The sequence below is a fragment of the Delphinapterus leucas genome, chromosome 20, assembly GCF_059928025.1.
Source record: "Delphinapterus leucas isolate spDelLeu-1000000601 "Yukka" chromosome 20, BTC_Dleu_Yukka2, whole genome shotgun sequence".
Taxonomy (NCBI): Eukaryota; Metazoa; Chordata; class Mammalia; order Artiodactyla; family Monodontidae; genus Delphinapterus; species Delphinapterus leucas.
Genome location: NC_143148.1, coordinates 57,617,273 through 57,644,603, shown reverse-complemented (window position 1 = coordinate 57,644,603; position 27,331 = coordinate 57,617,273). Strand labels below are relative to the sequence as shown.

Below are 27,331 nucleotides of genomic sequence, written 5' to 3'. Positions count from 1 at the left end.
TTAGTGACTATGCTGACGCGTGCAAAGCTGTATTTGAGAAGGTCTACCAGGAGTAGTTTGTGGTCACGACCTTGTGGGGTTGTTGGGTTCTACGTGGACTAGACCCTTCATGAAAGGTCAGGGATGCCATATAGCTGGGGGTGGGTGTCTCTTTGGGGCTGGTCTAGAATGACAACTTGTTTTGAACTCAAAACATGGCTCCCTGATCCTTATTTCTCTAGTCTGTTCTTCCTGAAATACATTCTGGGGGAATGGTTACTAATGTCTGCAGTTTATATATATATATATATATATATATATATATATATATATATATATATATATATATATATATATATATATATATATATATTTTGTGTGTGTGTGTGTGTGGTACGCGGGCCTCTCCCGTTGCGGAGCACAGGCTCCGGACGCGCAGGCTCAGCGGCCATGGCTCACGGGCCCAGCCGCTCCGCGGCATGTGGGATCTTCCCGGACCGGGGCACGAACCCGTGTCCCCTGCATCGGCAGGCGGACTCTCAACCACTGCGCCACCAGGGAAGCCCTGCAGTTTATTTTTCATGTATTTTTTTTTTTTTTTTTTTTTCTGGTACGTGGGCCTTTCACTGTTGTGGCCTCTCCCGTTGCGGAGCACAGGCTCCGGACGCGCAGGCTCATTGGCCATGGCTCACGGGCTCAGCCGCTCTGCGGCATGTGGGATCTTCCCCGACCGGGGCACGAACCCGTGTCCCCTGCATCGGCAGGCGGACTCTCAACCACTGCGCCACCAGGGAAGCCCCTTTTCATGTATTTTTAATGCCAAAGCCACACATACAGATGAAAACAACCAACAAAAGTTTTGTAAGTGGCTCCCCGCAAAGTGTGTGTGGAGGAGTGGGGGGAGGGGCAGAGGTCACTGTCAGTGGCGACCTAAGAGGAATTAACAGCTCTGGTCACCCACAAAGGCCGTTACCCCTAACCCCCGTGCGTCGCGGAGAAGCTCCCAGATTCCAAGAGGCGAGGGAACGTTCGGGTCCTCGGCGTGGGATTCGTGCTACATGCCTCCGGGAAGGGAAGCTGGGAGGCGAGAAAAGTGTGAAAACAGATGGAAATGTAAGTTTTTAATGACAGCGGCAGATGGCAAAAAGACACAAGAGTGTATTCGCACCATGTCGGAGGCATTTGAGAGCCCCTGGCTCAGCCGTGATGTGCACCGTGCGACTGGCGGGATGGCTCCCTCGCCAGACCCTGGTGGCCGGGGAGCGGCAGGGAGGGACTCGCAGGCTCAGGGGTGGGGCTGGCGGCGGGGACACTGCCAGGCTGTACGGTAGCTGTGGTCACCTGGGTGGGGTCCGGAGGCGTCCCCGGACCTGGCTTTTCTGGACACTGGCAGACAGTCCATGGGCTCTGGTTTCAGACCGTCCCTCCTCTAGATCCCCATGGCTGTGCCCTAGGTGCCACAGCTCTGCTAGACGTCTGCTCCCAGCCTCCAGGTGAGTCTCCTGCTGCCAGACCGAGTCCCACCCCCACTGCATCCCCCACAGTTCTCTTTCTAAACTGCAAATCGGCACATGTCACTCCCCGACCTGCATCCCTCACACAGCCTGCCACTGGGCGCGGGATCTGGTCCAGGTTCTGGTAGCAGCTTACACAGCAGCCCTGGAGAACTGGCGCCGCCTGTCTTTCCTGCTGCACTTGTCACCGCACTCAACAGAGAGAACACCTTGAGGGCTGTCGTGAGAAGAAACAACACTGCCGCTGCGTGCAGGAGCCCCCGCTGTCTACAGGGCTGCATCAGACACAGCTGAGGACTCACCTGTGTCGGTCCCGGCCCACCTCTCAAGGGCTCAAGGGCTCTAGGAGATGAAGGATGGAATGGGTACCCGTTGAAGTGGCTGGGCCCCCACCAATGGGAGCCGCCAAGGGCCAGAAACAGCAGGTGAGGTCAGGCCTGCGGGGTTCATGCTGTCGCCTTGCCTCGGAGACCTCAGAGAGGCAGGCGGTGTCCACGTCCCAGAAGGAGCCGTACTCTCTGGTGGGAGCCCAGGTAGGGAAGCAGCCTTGTGCTATGATCAGGGCCCTGCTCGGTAGGTACCACCGCATTGCCCCTTTCAGCTGGGGCCAGGAAGGGAGACTTTCCGGAGGAGGTGTTTTCCATTCTGCATTTCCCTTTTGCTGCTGTGACTGTAATTCTAGCCCCCTCTTTAGATGGGAGGTACCATCAGCGGCAAGTCACTGCTTCCCCTCAAGTCCCCTGGAGACCACAGGAGAGTGGCTGGCCTCCCAGCCGCGGCCGAGGCCTGAGCCCCACCCGGAGGTTCCGATTCCCTCCGTCCAGGTGTGGCCGGGGATCCGGCAGATTCTCCTGCACACGCAGGGCCGAGAGTCCCTGGAAGGTCTCGCCCACCTCCTCGATTCTTCGCTGTAATTAATTCTTTGTTTTCCTGGACCACTGTCTCCTCGCTGTAAGAATATCGCTCCCCCGTGGCAGAGGTTCAGACCTCTGAGGTAGACTGACCTGGGACTGAACGCAGATGCTCTGTGCAGGGGGACCACGGGCCCTTCCCAATGTGCTCAACCCCACGATCATCGAGGTGCATTGGTGGGCGACCGGCCCCGTGTCCGGGGCCCCGCCCCTTCAGAGGACGCCAGTCCCCCGAAAGTGCCCAGTTTCTACGTGGGGCTAGCGGCTACTGTCCTGGATCGGACAGCTACGGGACATTTCCAGCATTTCAGAAAGATCCACTGCTTTAAAATCAGAAGGCCGGGCTGCTGACTCATTTGGGGAGCACTGTTCTGTGGCCTAAATTCAAATGTGACCAAAAGGTATTGCAGTGCTGACGACGCTGAGGGGGACATTTGGTTAGGTGCCCCGGAGGAACCTGGAGGGGAGACTTTTTAATTTTATGTTTTTTTTGTTTTTTTTTTTTCCAGTACGCGGGCCTCTCACTGCTGCGGCCTCTCCCGTTGCGGAGCACAGGCTCCGGACGCGCAGGCTCAGCGGCCATGGCTCACGGGCCCCGCCGCTCCGCGGCATGTGGGATCTTCCCGGACCGGGGCACGAACCCATGTCCCCTGCACCGGCAGGCGGGCTCTCAACCACTGTGCCACCAGGGAAGCCCTCATGTTGATCTTGATCACTTGGCTGAGGGCTTGTTGGTCAGGTTTCTCTGTTTTTCCCTGTTTCTATCCTGTTTTCTTTAGAAGGAAGTGGCCATGGGCGGCCCATACTTCAGGAGTGATGAGCTTTATCTACACCATCTGGAATTCTGCCCAGGAGATGTGCCCCTTCATCCCAATTTATTTTGTCCCCACCTCTTAATTCCTTACCACAGGGGTCACCTAGCTTCCTGGGGAGGCACTGTTCACAACAGGAGATAATGGTGCAAGCGCCCCGACTACCCCGTCTAAAGTAGCGCCCCAACCTCCCTCCCGCTTGACTTTTCCTCTTGTCTGTTTCCCTCTCTCTTTCCCCGACTTTCAGAGGCCAGTCCTGAGGATGGGCTCTCAGGAGTCCTCTCTGGATCCTGGGAGCGGCTCAGAGCCGGACTGGATTGGACAAATCACTTCCCTTCCCAGTTTTGCAATTATAAGGACTTCCTGGGGAGCGTGTAAAGTGTGTGATTACTGAGTCAGAAAGCCTGGGTCTGGAGCTTAGGGAGGGGCATTTAAATCACAGTTTTCTTGAGGAGTAATTCACATATCGTAAAATTCACCCTTTCAACGTTTACAGCTCGGGCTCGGTCAGCAGTTTTTAGTATGTTTAGAGTTGAACAAGCACCGCCACTGTCTAATTCCAGAACATTTCCATCAACCTCAAAAGAAACTCCATCCCCCTCTCCCTCAACCCTGGTAACCACTAATCTAGTTCCTGTCTCTATGGATTTACCTCTTCTGCACAGTTCATGTAAATGGAATCATACATGGTTTTTGCGTCTGGCCTCTTTCATGTAGTATAACGTTTTCAAGGGTCCTCCACATCGTAGCATGAACCAGCGCTTCATTCCTGTCTGTGGCCGAATAATATTCTGTAATAAGTATGGACCACATGTTGTTTATCCGACCCTCAGCTGATGGACATTTGGTATTTCCACCTGCTGGCTATTGTGATTTGTGCTGCTTTAATAAGCCCCCTAAGGACCTTGGTGTCTCTGCTCAAGTTTGCGATTCCAGGACGCCACCGTTTTGCAGTGTGTAAAGCTGCAGCCCCCTTGTCTCGTTCTCCCAACAGCCCTGCAAGGTAAGCAGCGGCACTGTCCCCACCTTACCCATAAGGACACCAAGGTACTGGGCTCTGCTAGCTCTCCTGCCCATTCTGCTGAGGCCTCTCTGAACCTCGGCTTTCCAGCCAGCTTTTTTCCTTTGCTCTTTTGCAAAAATTTTTGCGAAAATCAGCGAGGGAAGCCTCACCAAATTTGAAACGCAGATGTTTGCCAGTCAGGAAAACATTCCCCCATCAGTCAAAACCCAGACAGGCTGGCACACACTCTCTGCAGATGACTGAGGGAGCTTCTATTTTAGGAGGGGCCAGGTGGCCCACAGCTTCCCCTCCCCCCCAACCCCCCGGGTACTCCTCCTCCTACCCCGCTTGCAGATGGAGAGACTGAAGTTCAGAGTGGTCACGTGCTCTCACACAGCATCCCGAGGGATCTTTTATTTTCTTTGAAAGTATTTGTCTTCATAAATGACACAATGAAGGAAATCTCCAGGCCTGCAATGACAGCTTCCAATGCAGATAAACAACAGACAACCTTTCCAGGCCATGCGAGTGAGCAGAACTGAAGTATGGCCTTATTTCCTCTTCCCGACAACCTGACATGGGGCAGGTTTCAGGGTGGTTAGAGAGGAAAGCGTGCCGTTTTCTGGGGTGAGGCAGCTTTCCTGCTGGGATCTAGAACCCTGAAATCCTCCTGTCACATGTTTTTTCTTAGAGCCTAATGATCATGGTGTTGAACTCAACCGCCCCCCGCCCCGCCCTTCCTGACCCCCCAACCCCACCCCACCCCAGTTTTCTTCTAGCTGCTTCACCTCCCGGGAAGTTTTCTTGGCCTATTATCACCCCATCAAAATCCCTGATTAAAATCAACACTCTGTCCTCACCCAGACCCCTGAATCACAAGTCTGCAGGTGTGTGTGAACATTCGGAATCTCCCAGGGGATGCTGACAGAGGAGGGTCTTAGAACCCCTGTTGTAAAGGTTCACATGAGCCCACGGTATAGAGGGCACCCGGACTGGCCAACAGATGAGCTCATCAATCAATACGTTATTTGCCCCAGTCGGGCAAACTTGCCCCTTCACAAGTCTCACCTGGGGAGTCTGCCAAAGTGCAAATTGTGAGCCAATTCCCCGCGGTTTCCGAATTGGAATATGTGGGTGCAGTGGAGGAATCTGCGGGTTTTTTTTCCTTTGGCCGCACCGCGCTGCTTGTGGGATCTTAGTTCCCCAACCAGGGATCAACCCGGGCCCGAAGCGCGGAGTCCTAACTACTGGACCGCCAGGGAATTCCCAGGAATCTTCATTTTTATAGATATTAACCCCGTGTACAGCGGCCCGGGGCCGCGTCTTTGTAGCCAGGTCAAGCCGTGACATGCATTTACTCCTGGCCCCGAAGCCCACCCGCAGTTTGACTCGCAGTGTTGTTGGGCAGGCGCCCGGGGCAGGTGAAGGGACACGGAAGGCCGTACTAGGTGCAGGTGGGCCGGCGGCGCCGGGCGCGCTGCCCACGGGAGGGGGCGGGGCCTGCCCACGAGAGGGGCGGGGTCCGCTCGCAGCCTCGTTCAGGCTCGCCAATCCGCGGGCTCGTAGCATCCGCGGTCCCCGCCTTCCGCCGCCCCGCGGAGAACGCCGCGTTTCTATAGGCCGGCCGAGGCACTTTCCGGCCAGAGGCTGGGCATTGCTCGGTGGCGGGAAAGCGGCGGCTGCAGCGCGTCTTCCCGGACGCTGAGGGGCCGGAGGCGGCGGCGAGTCCCGGGCTAGCCGCAGGCCCCACCATGGACGCGGCAGAGGTGGAGTTCCTGGCCGAGAAGGAGCTGGTCACCATTATCCCGAACTTCAGTCTGGACAAGATCTACCTCATCGGGGTGAGACCCGCCGGGCCTCCGGCTCTCCCTGGTCGGTTCCCGCTTCCGGGAGGGGGGCTGGGCGGCGGGTCCAGCGCCCACAGGTGTCGTCTGGCGGCGTTCGGGACCCAGCGCGGAGGAGCGGTGGGGCGCGGTGGGGCCGAGAGCGCGCTCGGGCTTCAGCCCGTGGACAGCAGAGGTCCAGCGATGCGGTTTTGAGGGACGGTGTTTGTGTGTGTTTGCTTGCAGGGCGACCTGGGGCCTTTCAACCCCGGCTTACCAGTGCAGGTGCCTCTGTGGCTGGCGATCAACCTGAAACAGAGACAGAAGTGTCGGCTGCTCGCCCCCGAGTGGATGGACGTGGGTGAGGACGTGGAGGGGGAGCGGGGTGTGGTGGTGGTGGGGGCGGGCCGTGGGGGCTGGGGTCGCCCTCCCGCGGGTGGAGGCAAGCGGTCCTTCCAGGGACGCGGCGTCGCTCATCAGGTGAAATCAATGCATGCTTCCCAGCCTCAGCTGCGGGAGGCCGCGGACCACTGTTAGTAATGGTCGTTCGGGGTGTGTGTACAAATTCTAGTTCAGGTTTTGATTTTAAGATATTTCCACAAACTTTTTAATTTTAATTCTAGTTTTATTTTGCAGTATAGTTGATTAACAGTGTTGTGGTAGTTTCAGGTGTTCAGCAAAGTGATTCAGGTACATATGCATGTATCTGTTCTTTTTCAAATTCTTTTCCCACTTTGGTTATTACAGAATAGTGAGCAGAGTCCCCTGTGTTGTACAGTAGGTCCTTATTGATTATCTTTTTTTCCCTCCCCCCCCAGTTATCTGTTTTAAATATCATAGTATGTATATGTCAACCCCAAACTACCAGCTTATCCCTCCTCCTCCACCTTTCCCCTTTGGTCACCGTAAGTTTGTTTTCTAAGTCTGTGAGTCTGTTTACGTTTTGTAAATAAGTTCATTTGTATCATTTTTTTAAGATTCCGCATATAAATGTTATCATGTGTTTGTCTTTCTCTGTCTCACTTACCTCACTTAGTATGATAATCTCCAGGTCCATCCATGTTGCTCCAAGTGGCATCCTTTCTTTCTTTTTTTAATGGCTGAGTAATATTCCATTGTGTACATGTACCACATCTTCTTTATCCATTCCTCCGTCGATGGACACTTAGGTGGCTTCCATGTCTGGGCTATTGTAAACAGGGCTGCAGTGAACATTGGGGTGCATGGATCTTTTCGAATTAAGTTTTGTCCTGGTAGATGCCCGGGAGTGGAATTGCTGGATCATGTGGTAATGCTATTTTTAGTTTTCTGAGGAACCTCCACACTGTTCTCCATGGTGGCTGTATCAATTTACATTCCCACCAGCAGTGCAAGAGGGTTCCCTTTTCTCCACACCGTCTTTATTGTTTAGTATTTATCGTTTGTAGGTTTTTTGATGGTGGCCATTCTGACTGGTGTGAGGTAATACCTCATTGTAGTTTTGATTTGCATTTCTCTCATGATTAGAGATGCTGAGCATCTTCTCATGTGCCTGTGGACGTGTGTATGTTTTCTTTGGAAGAAAGGCTATTTAGGTCTCCTGTCTGGTTTTTGATGGTTTTTTTTTTTTTTTTTTTTGATATTGACCTGCATGAGATCTTTCTAAATTTGGGAGATTAATTTTTTGTTGGTCACATCATTTGCACATATTTCCTCCCATCCTGTGGGTTGTTTTTTCATTTTGTATATGGTTTTCTTTGCTGTGCAAAAGCTTTTGAGTTTAAAGAGGTCCCGTTTGTTTATTTTTGTTTTTAAGTTTTATTTTATATTGGAGTATAGTTGATTAACAATGTTGTGTTTGGGACTTTGCTGGTGGCGCAGTGGTTAAGAATCCGCCTGCCAGTGCAGGGGACACGGGTTCGAGCCCTGGTCCGGGAAGATCCCACATGCCGCGGAGCACCTAAGCCTGTGTGCCACAACTGCTGAGCCTGCATTCTAGAGCCCACAAGCCACAACTACTGAGCCTGCGGGCCACAACTACTGAAGCCCACGCGCCTAGAGCCCGTGCTCTGCAACAAGAGAAACCACTGCAATGAGAAGCCGGTGCGCAGTAAGAAAGACCCAACGCAGCCAAATAAATAAATAAACAAAACAATGTTGTGTTAATTCCAGGTGTACAGAAAAGTGATTCAGTTATACGTATACATGTATCTATTCTTTTTCAAATTCTTCTCCCATTTAGATTACTAGGATATTGAGCAGAGTTCCATGTGCTATACAGTAGGTGCTTGTTGGGTATCTGTTTTAGATATGGTAGTATGTATATGTCAATTCCAAACTCCAAATTTATCCCTTCTCTCTATTTCTCCCCTTTAGTAACCATAAGTTTGTTTTCTAAGTCTGTGAGTCTGTTTCTGTTTTGTAAATAAGTTCATTTCTCTCTTTTTTTAGATTCCTCATATAAGTGATATCATATGATATCTGTCTTTCTCTGTCTGGCTTACTTTGCTTAGTATGTTAATCACCAGGTTCATCCATGTTGCTACAAATGGCATTATTTCATTCTTTTTTTATTTTTTAATTTTTTTAATTGAAGCATAGGTGATTTTTTTTAACATCTTTATTGGAGTAGAATTGTTTTACAATGGTGTGTTACTTTCTGCTGTATAACAAAGTGAATTAGCAATACATATACATATATCCCCATATCTCCTCCCTCTTGCATCTCCCTCCCACCCTCCCTATCCCACCCCTCTAGGTGGTCACAAAGCACCGAGGTAATCTCCCTGTGCTACAATGTTGTGCTAATCTCTGCTGTACAGCAAAGTGACTCACATATGTACGCATATATACATTCCTTTTTTTTTCTTTTTTTCCTAAAGCGTGGTACATCAGATCATTTATTTGTGGCAAGACAGACATTTCCATAGTGCATTTTTTCCCATAATAGAAGCTTTAAATATTCCCTTATTTTCCTTAGAAATTTGATTTTTGCTGGAAATGGACTAGATTTTTCAAGATTTTTAAAAAATTTTTTATTTTTATTGAAGTATATTTGCTTTACAGTGTTGTGTCACTGCTGTACAGCAAAGTGACTCATTTATACACATACACTCATTTTTTATATTCTTTTCAATTATGCTTTATCCCAGGATATTGAATATAGTTCACTGTGCTGTATAGTAGGACCTTGCTGTTTATCCATTCTCTATATAATAGTTTACATCTGCTAACCTCAAACTCCGATTTCATCCGTCTCCCCCACCGCCCTCCCCCTTGGCAACCACAAGTATGATCTCTTATGTCTGTGAGTCTGTTTCTGTTTTGTAGGTAGGTTCGTTTGTGCCATATTTTAGATTCCACGTATAACTCATATGGTATTTGTATTTCCCTTTCTGGCTTATTTCATTTAGTATGATAATCTCCAGGTCTATCTGTGTTGCTGCAAATGGCATTATTTCATTCTTCTTAATGGCTGAGTAATACTCCGTTGTGTATATGTACCACATCATCTTCATGCATTCGTATGTTGATGGACATTTGGGTGGCTGACATGTCTGGGCTATTGTAAGCAGCACTGCAGTGAACGTTGGGGTGCATGTATCCTTTCAAACCGTGGTTTTCTTCAGATACATGACCAGGAGTGAGATTGCTGGGTCATATGGTAATTCTATTTTTAGTTTTTTAAGGAACCTCCATACTGTTCTCCATAGTGGTTGTACCAATTTACATTCCCACCAGCAGTGTAGGAGGGTTCCCTTTTCTCCACGCCCTCTCCAGTATTTATGGTTTGTAGAGTTTTTGATGATGGCCATTCCGACTGGTATGAGGTGATATCTCATTGTAGTTTCAATTTGCATTTCTCTAAGAATTAGCGATGTTGAGCCTTTTTTCATGTGCCTGTGGACGTCTATATGTCTTCTTTGGAGGAAAGTGTATTTAGGTCTTTGCCCATTTTTTTATTGGGTTGTTTGTTTTTTCGATATTGAGCTACACGACCTGTTTGTAAATTTTGGAGATTAATCTTTTGTTGGTCACATCGTTTGCAAATACTTTCTCCCATTCTGTGGGTTGTCTTGTCATTTTGCTTATGGTTTCCTTTGCTTGCAGAAGCTTTTGAGTTCAGTGAGGTACCATTTGTTCTTTTTGTTTTTGTTTTAATTTTTTAAAATTTATTTATTATTATTTTTTATTTATTTGTTCTGGCTGTGCCAGGTCTTTGTTGTGGCATACAGGCTTCTAAGTTTTGACATGTGGGCTTCTTAGTTGTGGCCTGCAGGCTTCTTAGTTTTGGCATGCATGTAGGATCTAGTTCCCTGTTCAGGGATCAAACCAGGGTGCCCTGCATTGGGAGCTCAGAGTCTTTCCCACTGGATCACCAGGTAAGTCCCTTTTTGTTTTTTGTTTTTAATTTTTATTTTATATTGGAGTATAGTTGATTAACAATGTTGTGTTATTTTCAGGTGTACGATGAGGTGATTTAGTTATACATGTATGAACTCTTTTTCAAATTCTTTTTTCATTTAGGTTATTAGAGAATGTTAATGGGAGCTCCCTGTGCTGTACAGTAGGTCCTTGTTGGTTATGTATTTTAAATATAGTAGCGTGTACAGTAAGTCCCTACGTATGAACCTTCAAGTTGCGAACTTTCAAAGATGGGAACGTGCGTGCACATGTCCAGTCAAGTCTGTTAGTTCACGTGTCTGGCGTACATTGCCATGTGCGTGCATCCTCTACAAGTGGTTGTGCTTTGGTGTACTGTACCGTATAGAGTACACTAGTACAGTATCTTTATTTCAAGCTCAGGATGTCCAGAAGCAAGAATAAAAGCAGCGGTGATATAGCTGGTACTGCTAAGAAGTGCCAAGCAATAATAGTGGAAACAAAAGTGAAAATAATTGAGAGAGCGGAGCGAGGCGAAAAGATGGCAGACGTCGCTCGTTCTCATAACAAGAATCGTTAACCACCAGCACGATCCTAAAGAAGAAGGACAAGATCGTGGAACATGTGAAGTCTGCTGTGCCAATGATGTTGACAGTAATATCAAAGAAGCATGGAAAAGTGATGGAGGAGATGCAGAAACTTCTCAGTATGTGGATGACAGATCAGCATCAGTGTCGAGTCCCGCTCAGTTTAATGCTGATTCAAGAGAAAGCCAAAAGCCTTGAAGAGGAAACATGGTGAAGAATCAGAGGGCACATCTTCTAATGCCAGCCACGGCTGGTTTCATCGGTTCAAGGCTGGAGCCAACTTCACAAGGTAAAAGTAAGTGACAAGGCAGCGAGTGCAGATACGATAGCTGCCCGGGAATTTCCTGAAACGCTTTGAGAAATTATTGATGAAGGCGCGTATTTACCCGAGCAGGTTTTTAATCGTGGGTGAGACAGAACTGTACTGGAAGAGGATGTCGGACTGAAGTTACATCAGCAAGGAGGGCAAGTTGATGCCAGGCTATAGAGCAGCAAAGGACAGGCTAACTCTGTTGTTTGGTGGCAATGCTTCTGGTGCTATGAAGCTGAAGCCTCTATTAGTTTATCATTCAGAGAACCCAAGAGCCCTTAAAAACGTAGCCAAGGGCTCTCTTCCTGTTGTGTGGAAGAGTAACTCCAAAGCCTGGGTTATACAGGCCATTTTCCAGGATTGGTTTTTCCACCACTTTATCCCAGAGGTAGAGAAACATTGCTTGGAGAAGGACATCCCGTTCAACATTCTTTTGCTGCTCGACACTGATCCGGGCTACCCCTCATTCATGAATGACTTTCATCCCAACCTCAAAGTAGCGCATCTGCCACTGAATACCATGTCGTTCATCCAACATATGGACCAGGGAGTTATAGCGACTTTCAAGAAATATTATTTACGTCACACTTTAGTCAGGCAGTAAAGGCAAGTGACCAAGCAGGAACAACTTGTGACAGTTTTGGAAGGACTGTAACATCTACACGGCCGTAAAAAAGATTGACTTTTCTTGGCATGACGTTATGGCCGTCACCACGAATGGGGTTTGGAAGAACCTTTGCCCGCAGTTTGTTCACGATTTTCTTGGATTTGAGAAGGTGGATGAGGAGTCCAGAGAGGTCTTCAGCAACGTAGTGACCCTCAGCGAGAAGCTGGAGCTAGATGTGCAAGAGGACAACTCCATTGAACTCGTTGCTGTGCAACACGAGGAGCTTACTAATGAAGACCTGAAGGAATTGGAGGCCCAGAGAAAGGACAAAGACAGACAAGAGGAGAAGTAACTGAAGAATCGAAGAGATTCACAACACAGGAAATTGCAAGGGGATTTTCTTTATTTGAGGGGGCACTGTTGGTTTTTGAGGCACAGGACCCTAACACAGAACGGTACACGAAGGTTGCAGCAGCCGATCAGAATGCAATCCAGTGCTACCGTGTCATCTGTGAGGAGATAAGAAGAGTCACTACCAAGACATCACTGGATCGTTTTTTCAAGAGGGTAGATAGAATCGATCCAGCAAAGAACCAGAACCTGTGCCGTGAACGTCAGGCGTGAGTGACGTTGCGGCTCGCCCTCCGTCTCCTGTTGCTGACGGTCCTTCAGCTCTACCATGTCCCACCTCCCCTCCCTCCTCCAGTCAGTAACTCTCCTTGCGTGTTCACTCGATGCCAGCTCTATGCCTGCTGTTGTACTGTACTTTTCAGGGTACTGTACTGTAAGATTAAAAATGTTTATTTTTTGTGTTTGTTTTTATGTATTATTTGTGTGAAAAGTATTATAAACCAATTACAGTACAGTACTATATAGCCTGTTGTGTTAGTTGGGTACCTACGCTAACTTTGTTGGACTTGTGAACAAATGGGGCTACGAATGCCCTCGTGGAACGGAACTCGTTTGTATGTGGGAAACTTAACTGTATATGTCAATCCCACACTCCCCGATTCATCCTTCCCCTACATCTTTTTCCTTTGGTAACCGTAAGTTTGTTTTCTAAGTCTCTGCGTCCGTTTCTGTTTTGTAAATAAGTCCATTTGTATATTTTGTTTTAGATTCCGCATAGAAGCCGTATCATATGATATCTGCCTTTCTCTGTGTGGCTTACTTCGCTTGGTCTGATAATGTCCAGGTTTGTCTGTGTTGCTGCAAATGGCATTATATCATTCCTTTTAATGGCTGAGTAATACCCCTTTGTATAGAGTAATACCCCTTTGTATATACGTACCACCTCTTCTTTATCCATTCCTCTGTCAAAGGACATTGAGGTTGCTTCCATGTCCTGGCTATTGTAAGCAGCGCTGCAACGAGCATCGGGTGCGTGTGTCCTTTCGAATCATGTTTTTTTCCCAGATACATGCCCAGAAGTGGGATTCCTGGGTCATATGGTAGCTCTATTGTTAGTTTTTTTAAGGAGCCTCCATACTGTTTTCCATGGTGGCTGTACCAGTTTACATTCCCAACAACAGTGTAGGAAGGTTCCCTTTTCTCCACACCCTCACCAGTATTTGTTGTTTGTAGACTCTTTGGTGATGGCCATTGTGACCAGTGTGAGGTGATATCTCATTGTAGTTTTTTTTTTTTTTTTTTTTTTTTGTGGTACGCGGGCCTCTCACTGTTGTGGCCTCTCCCGCTGCGGAGCACAGGCCCCGGATGCGTAGGCTCAGTGGCCATGGCTCACGGGCCTAGCCTCTCCGCGGCATGTGGGATCTTCCCGGACTGGGGCACGAACCCGTGTCCCCTGCATCGGCAGGCGGACTCTCAACCACTGCACCACCAGGGAAGCCCTCATTGTAGTTTTGATTTGCATTTCTCTAATAATTAGCGACGTTGAGCATCTTCTCATGTGCCTGGGGCCATCTGTATGTTTTTATTTTTTTATTTTTTTATTTTTTGGCGGTATGCGGGCCTCTCACTGTTACGGCCTCTCCCGTTGCAGAGCACAGGCTCCGGACGCGCAGGCTCAGTGGCCATGGCTCACGGGCCTAGCCTTTCCGCGGCATGTGGGATCTTCCCGGACTGGATCATGAACCCGTGTCCCCTGCATCGGCAGGCGGACTCTCAACCGCTGCGCCGCCAGGGAAGCCCTTGCGTCCATTTTTTGATGGGGTTATTTGTTTATCAAGCTGCATGAGTTGTTTGTAAATTTTGGAGAGTGATCCTTTGTCAGTGGCATCGTTTGCAAGTATTTTCTCCCATTCTGTGGGTTGTCTTCTCGTTTTTATGGTTTCCTTTGCTTGCAGAAGCTTTTGAGTTTAATGAGGTCCCATTTGTTTATTTTTGTTTTAATTTTTCTTTTACTTTGGAGTTTAATTGATTAACAGCGTTGTTATTTTCAGGTGTACAGCAAAGTGATTCAGTTATACATATACATGTCTCTCCTCTTCAAATTCTTTTCCCATTTCGGTTATTATAGAATAGTGAGCAGAGTTCCCTGTGTTACACTGTAGGTCCTGTTGGTTATTTATTTGAAATATAGTAGTGTGTGTGTGTCAGTCCCATACTCCCAATTTATCCTTCTCCTCCACCTTTCCCCTTTGGTAATTGTAACTTTGTTTTCTAAGTCGATTTTGTTTTAGATTCTGCATATAAGTGATATCATGTGATATTTGTCTTTCTGTGTCTGGCTTACTCCACTTAGTATGATAATCTCCAAGTCCATCTACGTTGCTGCAAATGGAATTATTTTATTTGTTTTTTTAATAGAAGTATCGCTGATGTATAATGTTGTGTGTACAGCAGAGGGATTCGGTGATTCACATACGTACATTCTTTTTTAAAATATTCTTTTCCATTATGGTTTATCCCAGGAGGTTGGATGTAGTTCCCAGTGCTAAACAGTAGGACCTTGTTGTTTTAAATTTATTTAAAAATAAATTTATTTTTGGCTGCATTGGGTCTTCGTTGCTGCGCACTGGCTTTCTCTGGTAGCAGCGAGCGGGGCTACTCTTCGTTGTGGTGCGCGGGCTTCTCATGGCGGTGGCTTCTCTTGTTGCGCAGCACGGGCTCTAGGTGCACAGGCTTCAGTAGTTGTGGCACGCAGGCTCTAGAGCGCAGGCTCAGTAGTTGTGGCACACGGGCTTAGTTACTCCGTGGCATGTGGGATCTTCCCAGACCAGGGCTCGACCCCGTGTCCCCTGCATTGGCAGGCGGATTCTTAACCACTGCGCCACCAGGGAAGCCCTAGGACCTTGTTTTTTATCTGTTCTAAGTATGATAGTTTGCATCTACCAACCCCAAACTCCCAGTCCATCTCTCTCTCCCTTCACCCGTCCTGTTTGGCAGCCACCAATCTGATCCCTGTGTCTGTGAGTCTGTTTCTGTTTTGTAGATAGGTTCATTTGTGCCATATTTTAGATTCCACGTGTAAGTGATATCACATGGTATTTGTCTTTCTCTTTCTGACAAGTAGTATTTGATTGTATATACGTACCACATCTTCTTTATGAAGATGGACATTTAGGTTTCTTCCATGTCTCAGCTATTGTAAGCAGTGCTACCATGACCACAGCGGTGCATGTATCTTTTTCAGTTATAGTTTTGTCCAGATACATGCCCAGGAGTTGGATTGTTGGATCATATGGTAGCTCTAGTTTTAGTTTCTCAGGACCCTCCATACCGTTCTCCACAGTGGCTGCACCGACTTACATTCCCACCGACAGTGCAGGAGGGCTCTCTTTTCTCCACACCCTCACCAGCATTTGTTGTTTGTAGACTGTTTAACGATGGCCATTCTGACGGGTGTGAGGTTGTACCTCATGGTAGTTTTGATTTGCATTTCTCTAATAACCAGTGATGTTGGGCATCTTTCCATGTGCCTGTTGGCCATCTCTATGTCTTCTCTGGAGAAGTGTCTGGGTCTTCTGCCCATTTTTTGATAGGGTTGTTTGCTTTTTTGATAGTGAGTTGCATGAGCTCTTTGTAAATTTTGGAGATTAAGCTTTTGTCGGTCACAACGTTTGCAAGTATTTTCTCTCATTCTGTGGGTTGTCTTGTCGTTTTGTTTATGGTTTTGTTTGCTTGCAAGAGCTTTTGAGTTTAATGAGGTCTCATTTGTTTATTTTTGTTTTTATTTCCATTATTTGAGGAGACAGATCAAAAAGATCTCGCTGTGATTTATGTCAGAGTGTTCTGCCTATGTTTCCCTCTAAGAGTTTTTCGTATCCCAGCCTTACACTTAGGTCTTTAATTGTGTTTGAGTTTATCTTTGTGTATGCTGTTAGACAGTGTTCTAGTTTCAGTCTTTTGCATGTGGCTGTCCTGTACACACTGGTACACGGTGCACCAGTGTAGCACCATTTATTTAAGAGAATGTCTTTTCTCCATTGTATAGGCTTGCCTCCTTAGTCGTAGATTAATTGGCCATAAGTTTGTGTGTTTGTTTCTGAGCTTTCTTTGATCTATATTTTTTGTGTTTGCCTGTAGCATACTTTTTTGATTACTGTAGCTTTTTTGTAGTATAGTCTGAAGTCAGGGAGCCTGATTGCTCAAGTTTCGTTTTCTCTTGTCAGGATTCCTTTGGCTCTTCCGCATCTTTTTTGTTTCCATACGCATTTTAAAATGTTTTGTTCTAGTTCTGTGAAAAATCCCACTGTTCATTTGATAGGGATTGCACTGATTCTGTAGATTGACTTGGGCAGTATAGTGATTTTGACAACATTGATCTTCCAGTTGAAGAACATGGTATATCTTTGCATCTGTTTGTATCATCTTGGATTTCTTTCATTAGTGTGTTAAAGTTTTCAGAGTACAGGTCTTTTGTCTCCTTAGGTAGGCTTATTCCTGGGAATTTTATTCTTTTTGATGTGCTGGTAAATGGGATTGTTTCTTTCATTTCTGTTTCTGATCTTTCATTGTTAGTGTATAGAAGCAACAGATTTCTGTGTATGTATTTTGTATCCTGCCACTTTGCTGAATTCATTGATCAGCTCTTGCAGTTTTCTGGTAGCATCTTTAGGATTTTCTTTGTATAGTATCCTGTCATCTTCGAACAGTGACGGTTTTACTTCTTTTCCAATTTGGATTCCTTTTATTTCTTTTTCTTCTCTGACTGCCATGACTAGGACTTCCAAACTATGTTGAATAGAAGTGGAGAGGGTGGACATCCTTGTTTTTTTTGTTTTTGTTTTTTTGTTTTTGAAGATGTTGGGGATAGGAGTTTATTAATTTACTTATTTATTTTTGCTGTGTTGGGTCTTCGTTTCTGGGCAAGGGCTTTCTCTAGTTGTGGCAAGCGGGGGCCACTCTTCATCGCGGTGCGCGGGCCTCTCACTATCGCGGCCTCTCTTGTTACGGAGCACAGGCTCCAGACGCGCAGGCTCAGTAGTTGTGGCTCACGGGCCTAGTTGCTCCGCAGCATGTGGGATCTTCCCAGACCAGGGCTCGACCCCGTGTCCCCTGCATTGGCAGGCGGATTCTTAACCACTGCGCCACCAGGGAAGCCTGATCGTATGGATTTTATTCTTCAGCTGTTGAGGTGGTGTATCACACTGATTGATTTGTGGATATTGAAAAGTCCTTCCAACTTTGGGATAATCCCACTTGATCATGGTGTATGATCCTTTTAGAGTATTGTTCAATTCAGTTTGCCAGTATTTTGTTGAGGATTTTTGCATCTGTTCATCAGTGATATTAGCCTGTAATTTTCTTTTTTTTTATGGTATCTTTGTCTGGTTTTGATATTAAAGTGATGGTGGCCTTATAGAATGAGTTTGGGCGTGTTCTTTCCTTTGCAATTTTTGGGAATAGTTTCAGAAGGATAGGTGTTAAGCTCTTCTCTGAATGTTTGATAGAATTTAGCTGTGAAGCCATCAGGTCCTGGAATTTTGTTTGTTGGGAGTTTTTTAATCACAGTTTCAGTTTTAGTACTTGTGATTTGTCTGTTCATGTTTTCTGTTTCTTCCTGGTTCCGTCTTGGAGGGTTGTACCTTTCTAAGCATTTGTCCGTTTCTTCCAGGTTGTGTCCATTATACTGGCATAGGGTTGCTTGTAGTAGGCTCTTACGGTCCTTTGTATTTCTGTTGTAACTTCTCCTGTTTCATGTGTAATTTTATTTATTTTAGCCCCCTCCCTTTTTTTCTTGACGTGTCTGGCTAAAGATTTATCAATTTTGTTTATCCTTTCAAAAAACCAGCTTTTAGTTTTATTGTTATTTTCTATTTTTTCTTTGTCTCTATTTCATTTATTTCTGCTCTGATATTTATTATTTCAGTGTACTGTCTTTGGGTTTTGTTTTTTTCTTCTTTCTCTAGTTGCTTTAGGTCTAAGGTTAGGTTGTTTATTTGAGATTTTTCTTGTTTTCTGAGGTAAGATTGTATTGCTATACACTTCCCTCTTAGAACTGCTTTTTCTGTATCCTGTACATTTTGGATGGTCATGATTTTGTTTTCATTTGTCTCTAGGTATTTTTTAATTTCCTCTTTGGTTTCATCAGTGATCCATTGGTTGTTTAGTAACATATTGTTTAGCCTCCACATATTTGTGTTTTCACAGTTTTTTTCTTCTAGCTGATTCTAATCTCATAGTGTTGTGGTCGGAGAAGATGCCTGATATGATTTCAGTTTTCTTAAATTTACTGAGCCTTGCTTTGTAGCCTAGCATGTGATCAATCCTGGAGAATGTTCCGTGTGCACTGGAAAAGAATGTGTATTCTGTGGCTTTTGCGTGGAATGCTCTGTAAATATCAATTAAGTCCATCTGGTCTTATTTGTCATTTAAGGCTCGTGTTTCCTTATTGATCTTCTGTCTGGATGATCTGTCTGTGATGAAAGTGGGGTGTTAAATCCCCCTACTATTATTGTGTTACTGTCAATTTCTCCCTTTATGGATGTTAGTATCTGCCTTATATATTGAGGTGCTCCTATGTTGGGTGCATGTACATTTACAATTGTTATATCTTCTTCTTTCATTGATCCTTTGATCATTATGTAGTGTCCTTCTTTGTCTCTTGTAACAGTCTTTATTTTAAAGTCTAGGGACATCCTTGGTGGTGCAGCGGTTAAGAATCCACCTGCCAGTGCAGGGGACACAGGTTTGAGCCCTGATCCGGGAAGATCCCACATGCCACAGAGCAACTAAGCCCATGCGCCACAACTACTGAGCCTGCCCTCTAGAACCTGCAAGCCATGACTACTGAGCCCGTGTGCCACCACTATTGAAGCCCGCATGCCTAGAGCCCACGCTCCACAACAAGAGAAGCCACTGCAATGAGAAGACCGTGCCGCACAATGAAGAGCAGCCCCCGCTCGCCGCAACTAGAGAAAGCCTGCGTGCAGCAACGAAGACCCAGTGCAGCCAAAGATAAATAAATAAAAGTAAATATATCAAAAAAAATTTTTTTTTAAACCCATAGACCAGCATGAGGAGCAGAGTCGTTACCTTACATTAGAGAGAATGCATGACAATAAGGCATCGTCCATCCAAGGCAATATTGTTTTTGGCCACCTAAGTGGATGAGGTTGTGACACAGGGTGCAAACATAGATGAACCTTTATTTATTATTTATATTTTTGGCTGCGTTGGGTCTTCATTGCTGCACGTGTGGGCTTTCTCTAGTTATGGTGAGCGGGGGCTACTCTTTGTTGTGGTGCGTGGGCTTCTCATTGCAGTGGCTTCTCTTGTTGCAGAGCACGGGCTCTAGGCACGACGGCCTCACAGGCCTCTAGAGCGGAGGCTCAGTAGTTGTGGCGCACGGGCTTAGTTGCTCCGTGGCATGTGGGATCTTCCCAGACCAGGGCTCAAACCCGTGTCTCCTGCATTGGCAGGCAGATTCTTAACCACTGCGCCACCAGGGAAGTCCCGATGAACCTGTAAAATGTTACATTAAGAGGGAGAAGAACCAGACACAAAGACCAACTATTGTATTCTTCTATTTATGTGAATTGTTCAGAGCAGGCAGATCCACAGAGACAGAGAAGATTAGTGGTTGCCTAAGGATGAGGGTTTGAGCAGGTGATGGAACCATTATGGGGATCCTTTTGGGGTGATGAAAATGTTCTGAGGTTGGTTGAGGTGATGGGTGCGCAACTCTGTGAATATACTGGAAAACCATTGAATGGGCGAATGGCGTGGTGTGTTGATTATGCCTCAGTAAAGCTGTTGGCAAAAAACCGAGAAGAAAATACCGCATCAAAGAGGCACACGGTCTTCCTCCTGAACCGTTGCAGTCTTTTTCTCACCTCGGAGCTGTGAATGGCTCATTACTAGTAAAGAATGAATGTCACATTTATTTGGGGTCGGGGTTGGGGGGCATATGAAATTTGAAAAGCCTCTGAGAGATTTTGATTATCCCCTTCGCTTTGGAAATCACCCGGGGGTACCTGCCTCCTAGAAGCTAGGACACTTGGAGCCAGGTGCACTCAAATACAGTTTAAGAAAGATTGCTCGCGCGTTTTGTCTTTACTTCCTGTCCCAAAGGGGTGTGTGAATCTGGTGGTCCTGAAACATGACAGGAAACTCCAGTCCCTTCTGCTCTGAAGGGCGTTTTATTAAGCAGGGACCTCCCCGCCCGCCCACCAGGCCCTGGTTCTGTTGGCACTGCATCCCTTTCTGTCACTTTTGGCCTATTCTAACCCAGGTGATAGAGGGCAAGAGCCTGTGTCGTGGGAGGGCCAGAGTCAGAGAGAAGGTGCGGAGACAGTCCGCCTGAGGCCTCTCGTACGCCTGGGCAGTCGTGCGGTGACGAGGCGTGGAAATCACTAGTCAGCCCGTGGGTCCTGCCCAGGAGCCAGCTGCTGCTCCTGCCCCTGTAGATTGGGTCCACCTGTTCTTGGACGGCATGGGAATGGAATCGTCTGGCATGTCAGTTTTCTTCTGACTTCTCTTATTCACCACAGTGTCTTTGAGATTCGCCCTTGTTGTTGCACGTGTCATTACGTCATGCTGTTATCGCTGTTACCGCTGAGTAGTGTTTCCTCCGTTGCGTGAGGATTCCGCAGCTTGATCCCCCATCCTTCTGTTGGTGCATATTTGCGTCGTTTCCCATTTTAGGCTACTGTGAAGAAGGCTGTTTTGAGCAGTCGTGTCTAAGTCTTTTTGCGGATATGTATTTTTATTTCTCTCGGGTAAATAAACACCTAGAGTCGTGGAACTGGCAGCTCGTAGGGCAGACTGTGCTTCGCTGTTAGAAGCTGCCCAGGACCCCTGCAGAGTGGTTGAGCCACTCCTGTAACCCCAGCAGAAACGTATGAGCTCCTGTTGTTGCACTCCGGGCCGTCACTGGGTATGGTTGGTCTTTTTGATTCGTTGCAGGGTTTGAACAGAGGTGTTTCATACTCTGATTTAGATGTGGAAAAGAAAGAGACTCAGTCTGCGGTGTGGAGATGAGTGTGGGGAGGGGGCGGTAGGGGCTTAGCCCGGCAAGAGCTCAGGGTGGCTTGCCCAGTGAGTTGATGGAAGCAGGCAGATGTGGTTGGCATCTAGGCGTATTTTGAAGAAAAGGGTCAGCAGGATTTGCTGAAGGACAGACCATGGGATCAAAGAGAGGAGGTAAGGGTGCCCACTGGGGTTGCTGGTGGGGCTGCCCTTTCCTGAGACTGGGCACATCGCAGGGACAGTGTGGACCAGGGTGGGAGCCGGGAGGGGGTTTGAACATGCGACACTGGAGGTGCCTGTTAGACATCCGAGTGGCAATATTGTGGGCAGTGGGGCATCTGAGTCGGGAGGTCAGGGGAGGGGCTGAGCTGGGATTCTAGGTGTGGAAGGTGTCATGAGAGCATAGGTGGCGTTTAAATGAAGTGGGATGAGAACACGTGGGATATGGGTGTAGGCGGTGGAGAAGGGGTGAGGGAAGGAGCTCTGTCCTCCAGTGTGTTGAGGTCAGGAAGGCCTGGAGGAGTCGGGGAGATGAGAGGAGAACTTGGGGAGAGTGGTATCCCAGAAGCCAAGTGATAAACACACCCCAGGGACTGGCCCTTGTCAGACGTGACGAGGCCTGAGATGTGGCCGTTGGGTTTGGCTGAGCAGAGGTGGTGGCCTCGGTGAGCCGTGTCAGAGGGTGGGATAGTCGCCCACCCGAACAGTTAATGCCGATGTCAGGGAACTCTTGAAGTTTTGTTGTGAAGGGCATGAGAAATGGATTGGTAGCTGGAGAAGGATTTGGTGTCAGGGGAGGGTTTTCTTTTTAAGCTGGAAGATGTTGCATCGAGTTTGATGGACGGCTCCGATAGCGAGGGCAAGAGGGATCACTCAGGAGTGGGGACAGATGCCGAAGCGGTGTTCCGTGCAGGTGAGAGAAGGTCCAGCGCGCCCCTTAGAAGGATGCGGTGGCGGTAGTGTGCGGAGCCCTGCAAGGTGTTGGGGAGAAAGCGTGGAGAGGGCGGGCAGGATGGAAAGTGAGAGGGTGTCTGGAGCAGGGGAGTGTAAGGATTGCAGGGTAGCACCGAGGGCCCCTGGAGGTGCGTGGCCGGTCATTTCAAATGAGGCCCCACTGCAGAGTTCTGTCTGCGTGTCCTTTCGCCATAGCGTGCAGTGGCGGGTTCAGGACTCGGGTTTTCTCAGGCCGGGAGGAAGGACAGAAGGGGAGAGGGGTGAGGCGTGTGGAGATTGTTCCTGTGGATGGAATTGGACTCAGCAGTTTGATTCCAGTCGTGGGGCGCTCAGCTCTGTGTTGGTTGTGAGCAGCGTTTAATATAAAGTAAATGTTTCCGGTCGCTGGTTACTGTCATCACTGCTTCCGTCAAAGGTAGAATACTTCACTCTTGACCTAAGAAAAGAACTTCAGACTCTGACATACTGTTTTCAGCCGTATATTCCGCAGGCCCAGCAATAACAATAACCCAAATCTACCACCTTCTCTAAGAGAAGTGCTTGAGGAAATCGGCCCAGTGATGTCTAGTTACTGATACGTTATTTCAAAAAGTGGGGTTTTTTTTAATGTACTTTTTAGTTGATTGACTAGGTAATATAGGTACTTGGTAAATTTGGAAGGTTTTAAAACTATATTTTGCTCATGGTCATGGTAAAATGTACACACTTCTAAATTTCAGAAAAGTTGGAGGAGATTCGGGATCATGAACGAAAGGAAGAAACTTTTACCCCTATGCCCAGCCTTTACTACATGGAGCTCACCAAACTCCTGTTAAATCAGTAAGTACCTCTCACTTCTTCGAACCCACATGTACGATGGAACCCCCAGTTCCCAGCCCACCTCCTTTCGTGTTCCACACTCATTACCGAGGGAAGTGGTAGCTTTGGCCCCCAGGTCCTCAGTCAGTAGTCTGGGAGTCGTTTGTGGGCACGCACACACTGGCCGGGCTCTGTCTCCCCCTGTTTCTCTTTTTTCCCTTTCTCCACCCTTCCCTCTCCTGGTGAATCCCGTGGTTCTTTCCATTCTGCGTCCTACCCGTCACTTGATATTGGACTCTAGTATCAGCGTATCATCTCCATCAGTAGCCTTTTTCTTAACTGCAAATGTTTTATGAGTCGAGCTGCACCCCTTTTCTCCTTTGGGCCTGTGCATCTGCGTTCTTGTATCTCTTGCACAGGAAAGGGCCAGGGGTCGCATTTTCCTTCGACCCTGGGCTAGAAGGCAGGTCCACTGGGGCAAAACTGTTTCCCCTCATCCAGTTCAGGCTCCCCATGGGCTTCTAATTCATTCTCCGCCTTGCAGCCAGAGCGGCCTTGCAAAGATACAGCTGCCACGTGAGTCCCCTGCTCCTCGGAGCCTCTCTAGGGTCTGAAGTCCTGATCATGGTATTCGAAGCACCGCGTGGCCTGGTTCCCTTCTCCCGTCTCGCACCACTCTTGGCAGTCCTTCCCTCCGATTCTCTAGGGTGCAGGCTCACGTTGGCCTCCTTCACTTCTTCACACATGCCCAGGTCCTCAGAGTGCACAGGCACACACGTGTGTGTGTGTGTGTACACCGTCCTTCTGCCCAGTGAGTCCACCTGTTCCGTGCTCCCTCCTCGGGTTTAGCATAGCAGGTCCTCCCTCCCAGGTTACGTGTACCATTCCTCGTGGCAGCTCTGCACTCCTCTATAGCACTTGTCAGGTGTAATGCTCTAACTGCTGTGCCTGTGCTCTTCCCCACCCCCGCCCCCAGGTCTCATGGGCAGGGACTGTCTCGCCTGCCCCCGCACAGTGCCTGGTACTCACATGTTTGTGGAATGAATGAATGCATCAGTGCAGGGGGCAGGCAAGTGTGGCTACTTAGAATGTAATTTGCACAATGTCAAGCTTTTGAAGCCCTGAGCACCTTTTCATTGATGGATTCAAGAGCAGAACCAGAACCAAAGTTGGAAGCTCCCTACTGCCTCCCAAAGAGCAGCAGGGGCTGGGGGCCCACCTGTGGAATTCAAGTGAAAATCTGCACAACATGGACTTGTCCTTGAGTTGACATGTGGCTGCAGTTGTGTAGTTCACAACATTCTCAGCATTCAACATGCTAAGCGTCCCACCAGGTAGTGGACATGGTCCTGTAGGCTTGAGTTCCAGTTTCGAGGGGAGGAGATGCGACCCTGTTGACAGATGTGGTGTAACCCTGCAGTGTGTGCTAATGCTGTTCAGAGTATGTCGGGGTGCGACCCTCATGCCTGGTGCTGCCAGAGAAGGGATCCCTGGCTTGGAGGCTGAGGGGAAATTTACTAGGGGAGAGGGCAGTGTAGGTCGAAGGACAGAAGGTGAAAGGGCCTGGATTTGTGGAGCAGGGCTGTTGGGACCTGCATGGACTGAGTGAGGGCAGGGCGGTAGATGCTCCCCAGGAGGGTGTTCGGGCAGGCGGGCGTCATCCGGAGGATATGAGAGGGCTGCTATCGTAGGGGAGTGTGACCTCAGAAGGGAGAATATGGGAGCAGAGGGGAGGCCGGTTCATCTTCAGTTTTTGAAGTTCAGTGTGTTACGTGCGCAGTTCCTATCGAAACCCTTGTTTTATAATTCCTTAGAGCCATGCATTCAGTGAAGGGACCTCGGTCCTGCAGTGCAGTTCACGAGGAGCTGGGGTCCTTTGTTCTTTAACCTGCTGTTCAGAGCATAAGATCCAAATGTTTGGGTCTTAAAATCTACTATATCAGTTGTATACTACTGATTCTCCATCTACTCATCTTGAGCTAATTTTAGCCTGTGGAGAGAGCCTTGCCAGCTTATCCTAGGATGCCTGGCGATGAGTGATGCTGGCTTTTGCTTTTGTCTTCTAGTTTGTCTCTTCCTTCAAAGGTTAGTTTAGTTTAAAAATGTGTCACACAGGAAGGCTCTCAGTGCGGCCCCGCTGACTCCAGTCAAACTGTTACCTCGAATTTGCTGTGTATACGTGTGCTGTTGATGCTGATTTGCGATTTGTTCTGTGACTTTTGCAAATGTATCTTTGTCTTCTCTGTAGAGTGGGAAAGTCCCTATCCTTCAGGGATTTTGTGAGGATAGAAATGCCTGGCACAGAGCCTTCGTCTTCTTTCCCTTGTGGGTTGTAGCCCTTGGATAACAGATGGGGTATTAGCATTAGAGGTCATGACCGCTGAGCCAGCCTTTGAAAGAAATTCATTCTCGATGGAAATTCTGTAGCATTGGACACTCAGTTATCCTGAGTCAGGGGAGGACCGACTCAGAGCTGCTTCTCCAAGATCTCATTTTTTTGGGTGAATAACAGAAGTCCTTGTACCACAGCTTGCCCAGGGACAGGTAACATGAGCACAGATAACTCGGTGAGGATCACGGCTGAATTTTCTTGGCACCAAGCTTAACCGCTAGAAATCCTTACATTTTAAAAAACTGAAAAAGTGAAACCAATTTTGAGTCTAGAATAGCTTGTACATTTTTGCCTAAATCCAAGCAGCATTTACACAAGCCACTTCTACCTGGAAGTTGCCTTAGTTCACTGAGTGCTTCCTTATGCGACTTATTTCACCTTTTGCTTCCTTTAGTGCTTCAGACAACATCCCGAAAGCAGATGAGATCCGGACCCTGATCAAGGACGTGTGGGACACTCGCACAGCCAAGCTCCGGGTGTCTGCTGACAGCTTCGTGAGACAGCAGGAGGCACACGCCAAGGTGGGCATGCGGTGGGCCGCCCACGGAGGCCGGTTGCTCTGTGGGACAGCCCACGGCATCTTGTCTGCTTAGGGCATCGCGGGAAGGGATAACTAGCCATGCGGGGCTTTCAGAAAATTATTACTCATTGGTTCCTTATTTTTATCCAGTGGATTTAACCTTTCGTGAAATCAAAGACTCAACCAACCCGGTCTGTTTGCCCTTGTGTTTTAGCTGGATAACTTGACCTTGATGGAGATCAACACCAGTGGGGCTTTCCTCACACAAGCGCTCAATCACATGTACAAACTCCGCACGAACCTGCAACCTTCTGACAGCTCCCAGTCTCAGGACCTGTAGGCAGAGACTGGTTTGTAGAGGCCCGTGTCTGCCAGCAGGAGGCTCACCGGGTGGCCTGAGTGCTTGAGACGTGACAGAGGTACTCACATTTCCAGAGTTCTAGAACTACTTCTGAATGTATGCAAAAAACCGCAGTGAAGCAAGGGATGGGTTCATAACCTTGTTGGCAAGCAACAGGCTTGTGCTTAGTCCTCGAGACATTCTGTAACTCCACGTCTGTATCTGGAAGCCAGCTGTCCTTTCATGGGGAAATGAGAAAAGCATTGGCAGAACGAATGATTTCCCTAGCAGAGCTCTGGGTCTCCTGCACGGGACTGTCGTGTGCAGGTGAGTGTTCGGTGCCGTCCGGTGTTGCTTTTAAGATGGAGATGTAGCAGGATGGTAACGTGGCCGCGGCCATTTTTCTCCCTTCTTGATCCTCATCTCTGGGGCTAAATCTAGTCTGCTACAGAGGCTCTTCACACGGAGGAGGACAGGAGATGAGTGGCGACTGACAGCAACCCATATTTATCATCTAAGCCCTGATACACAATAAAGATGGAATCAACCCACATCTCTGTTGGGTTTTTTTCCTGCATAACTGCCACGCAAAGGAGCAGGCCAAGTGGCTAGAATGATCGGATGGACCAAACTTGAGAGGTTTAGCAGGCAACTGTCAACTTCCGACCGACACTCTGCGTATCTCTGGTTCTCTTGGCTGTTTCTGGGTAAGGCCCTAAAGGGTTGCTTATCAGCAAGAGGAAACTCGGGAGAAAATGAATTCCATGTATCGAGTGTGTGAGTGAAGCTGAACACGCGACCCCAGGGGGAAAAGTGGGGCCTATTACGTGGTGCTTGATGAACTGAGGGGAAGACAGTTCTAGGCAGCAGTGGCTCAGGTAACGGTATTGGTTTTTTTCCCTAGGAGGAAAAGTTTAAGCGCTAGCATTGCTCAGTCCCTTACAGAAAAGTACATTACCGCGGGGGGGGAGATCGTCTCGTCGTGTAACGAGTAGGTTCGGTAACCAGCTGGTTTCCAATGCTAGCGCCGTCAGTCAAAAGCAG

At 47.9% G+C, this 27,331-nt stretch overlaps 1 protein-coding gene across 1 annotated transcript; it reads left to right on the top strand.

Moving 5' to 3' along the window:
* The first annotated feature begins 399 nt into the window (after positions 1–399).
* On the top strand, positions 400–26,840 carry GINS2 (GINS complex subunit 2). Its single transcript, XM_022583005.3, has 5 exons — positions 400–6,060; positions 6,289–6,403; positions 22,957–23,056; positions 25,822–25,948; positions 26,162–26,840. Exons 1-5 carry the CDS (start codon positions 5,971–5,973, stop codon positions 26,285–26,287), a joined length of 558 nt encoding a protein of 185 aa, XP_022438713.1. The 5' UTR covers positions 400–5,970; the 3' UTR covers positions 26,288–26,840.
* Positions 26,841–27,331: the final 491 nt, after the last annotated feature.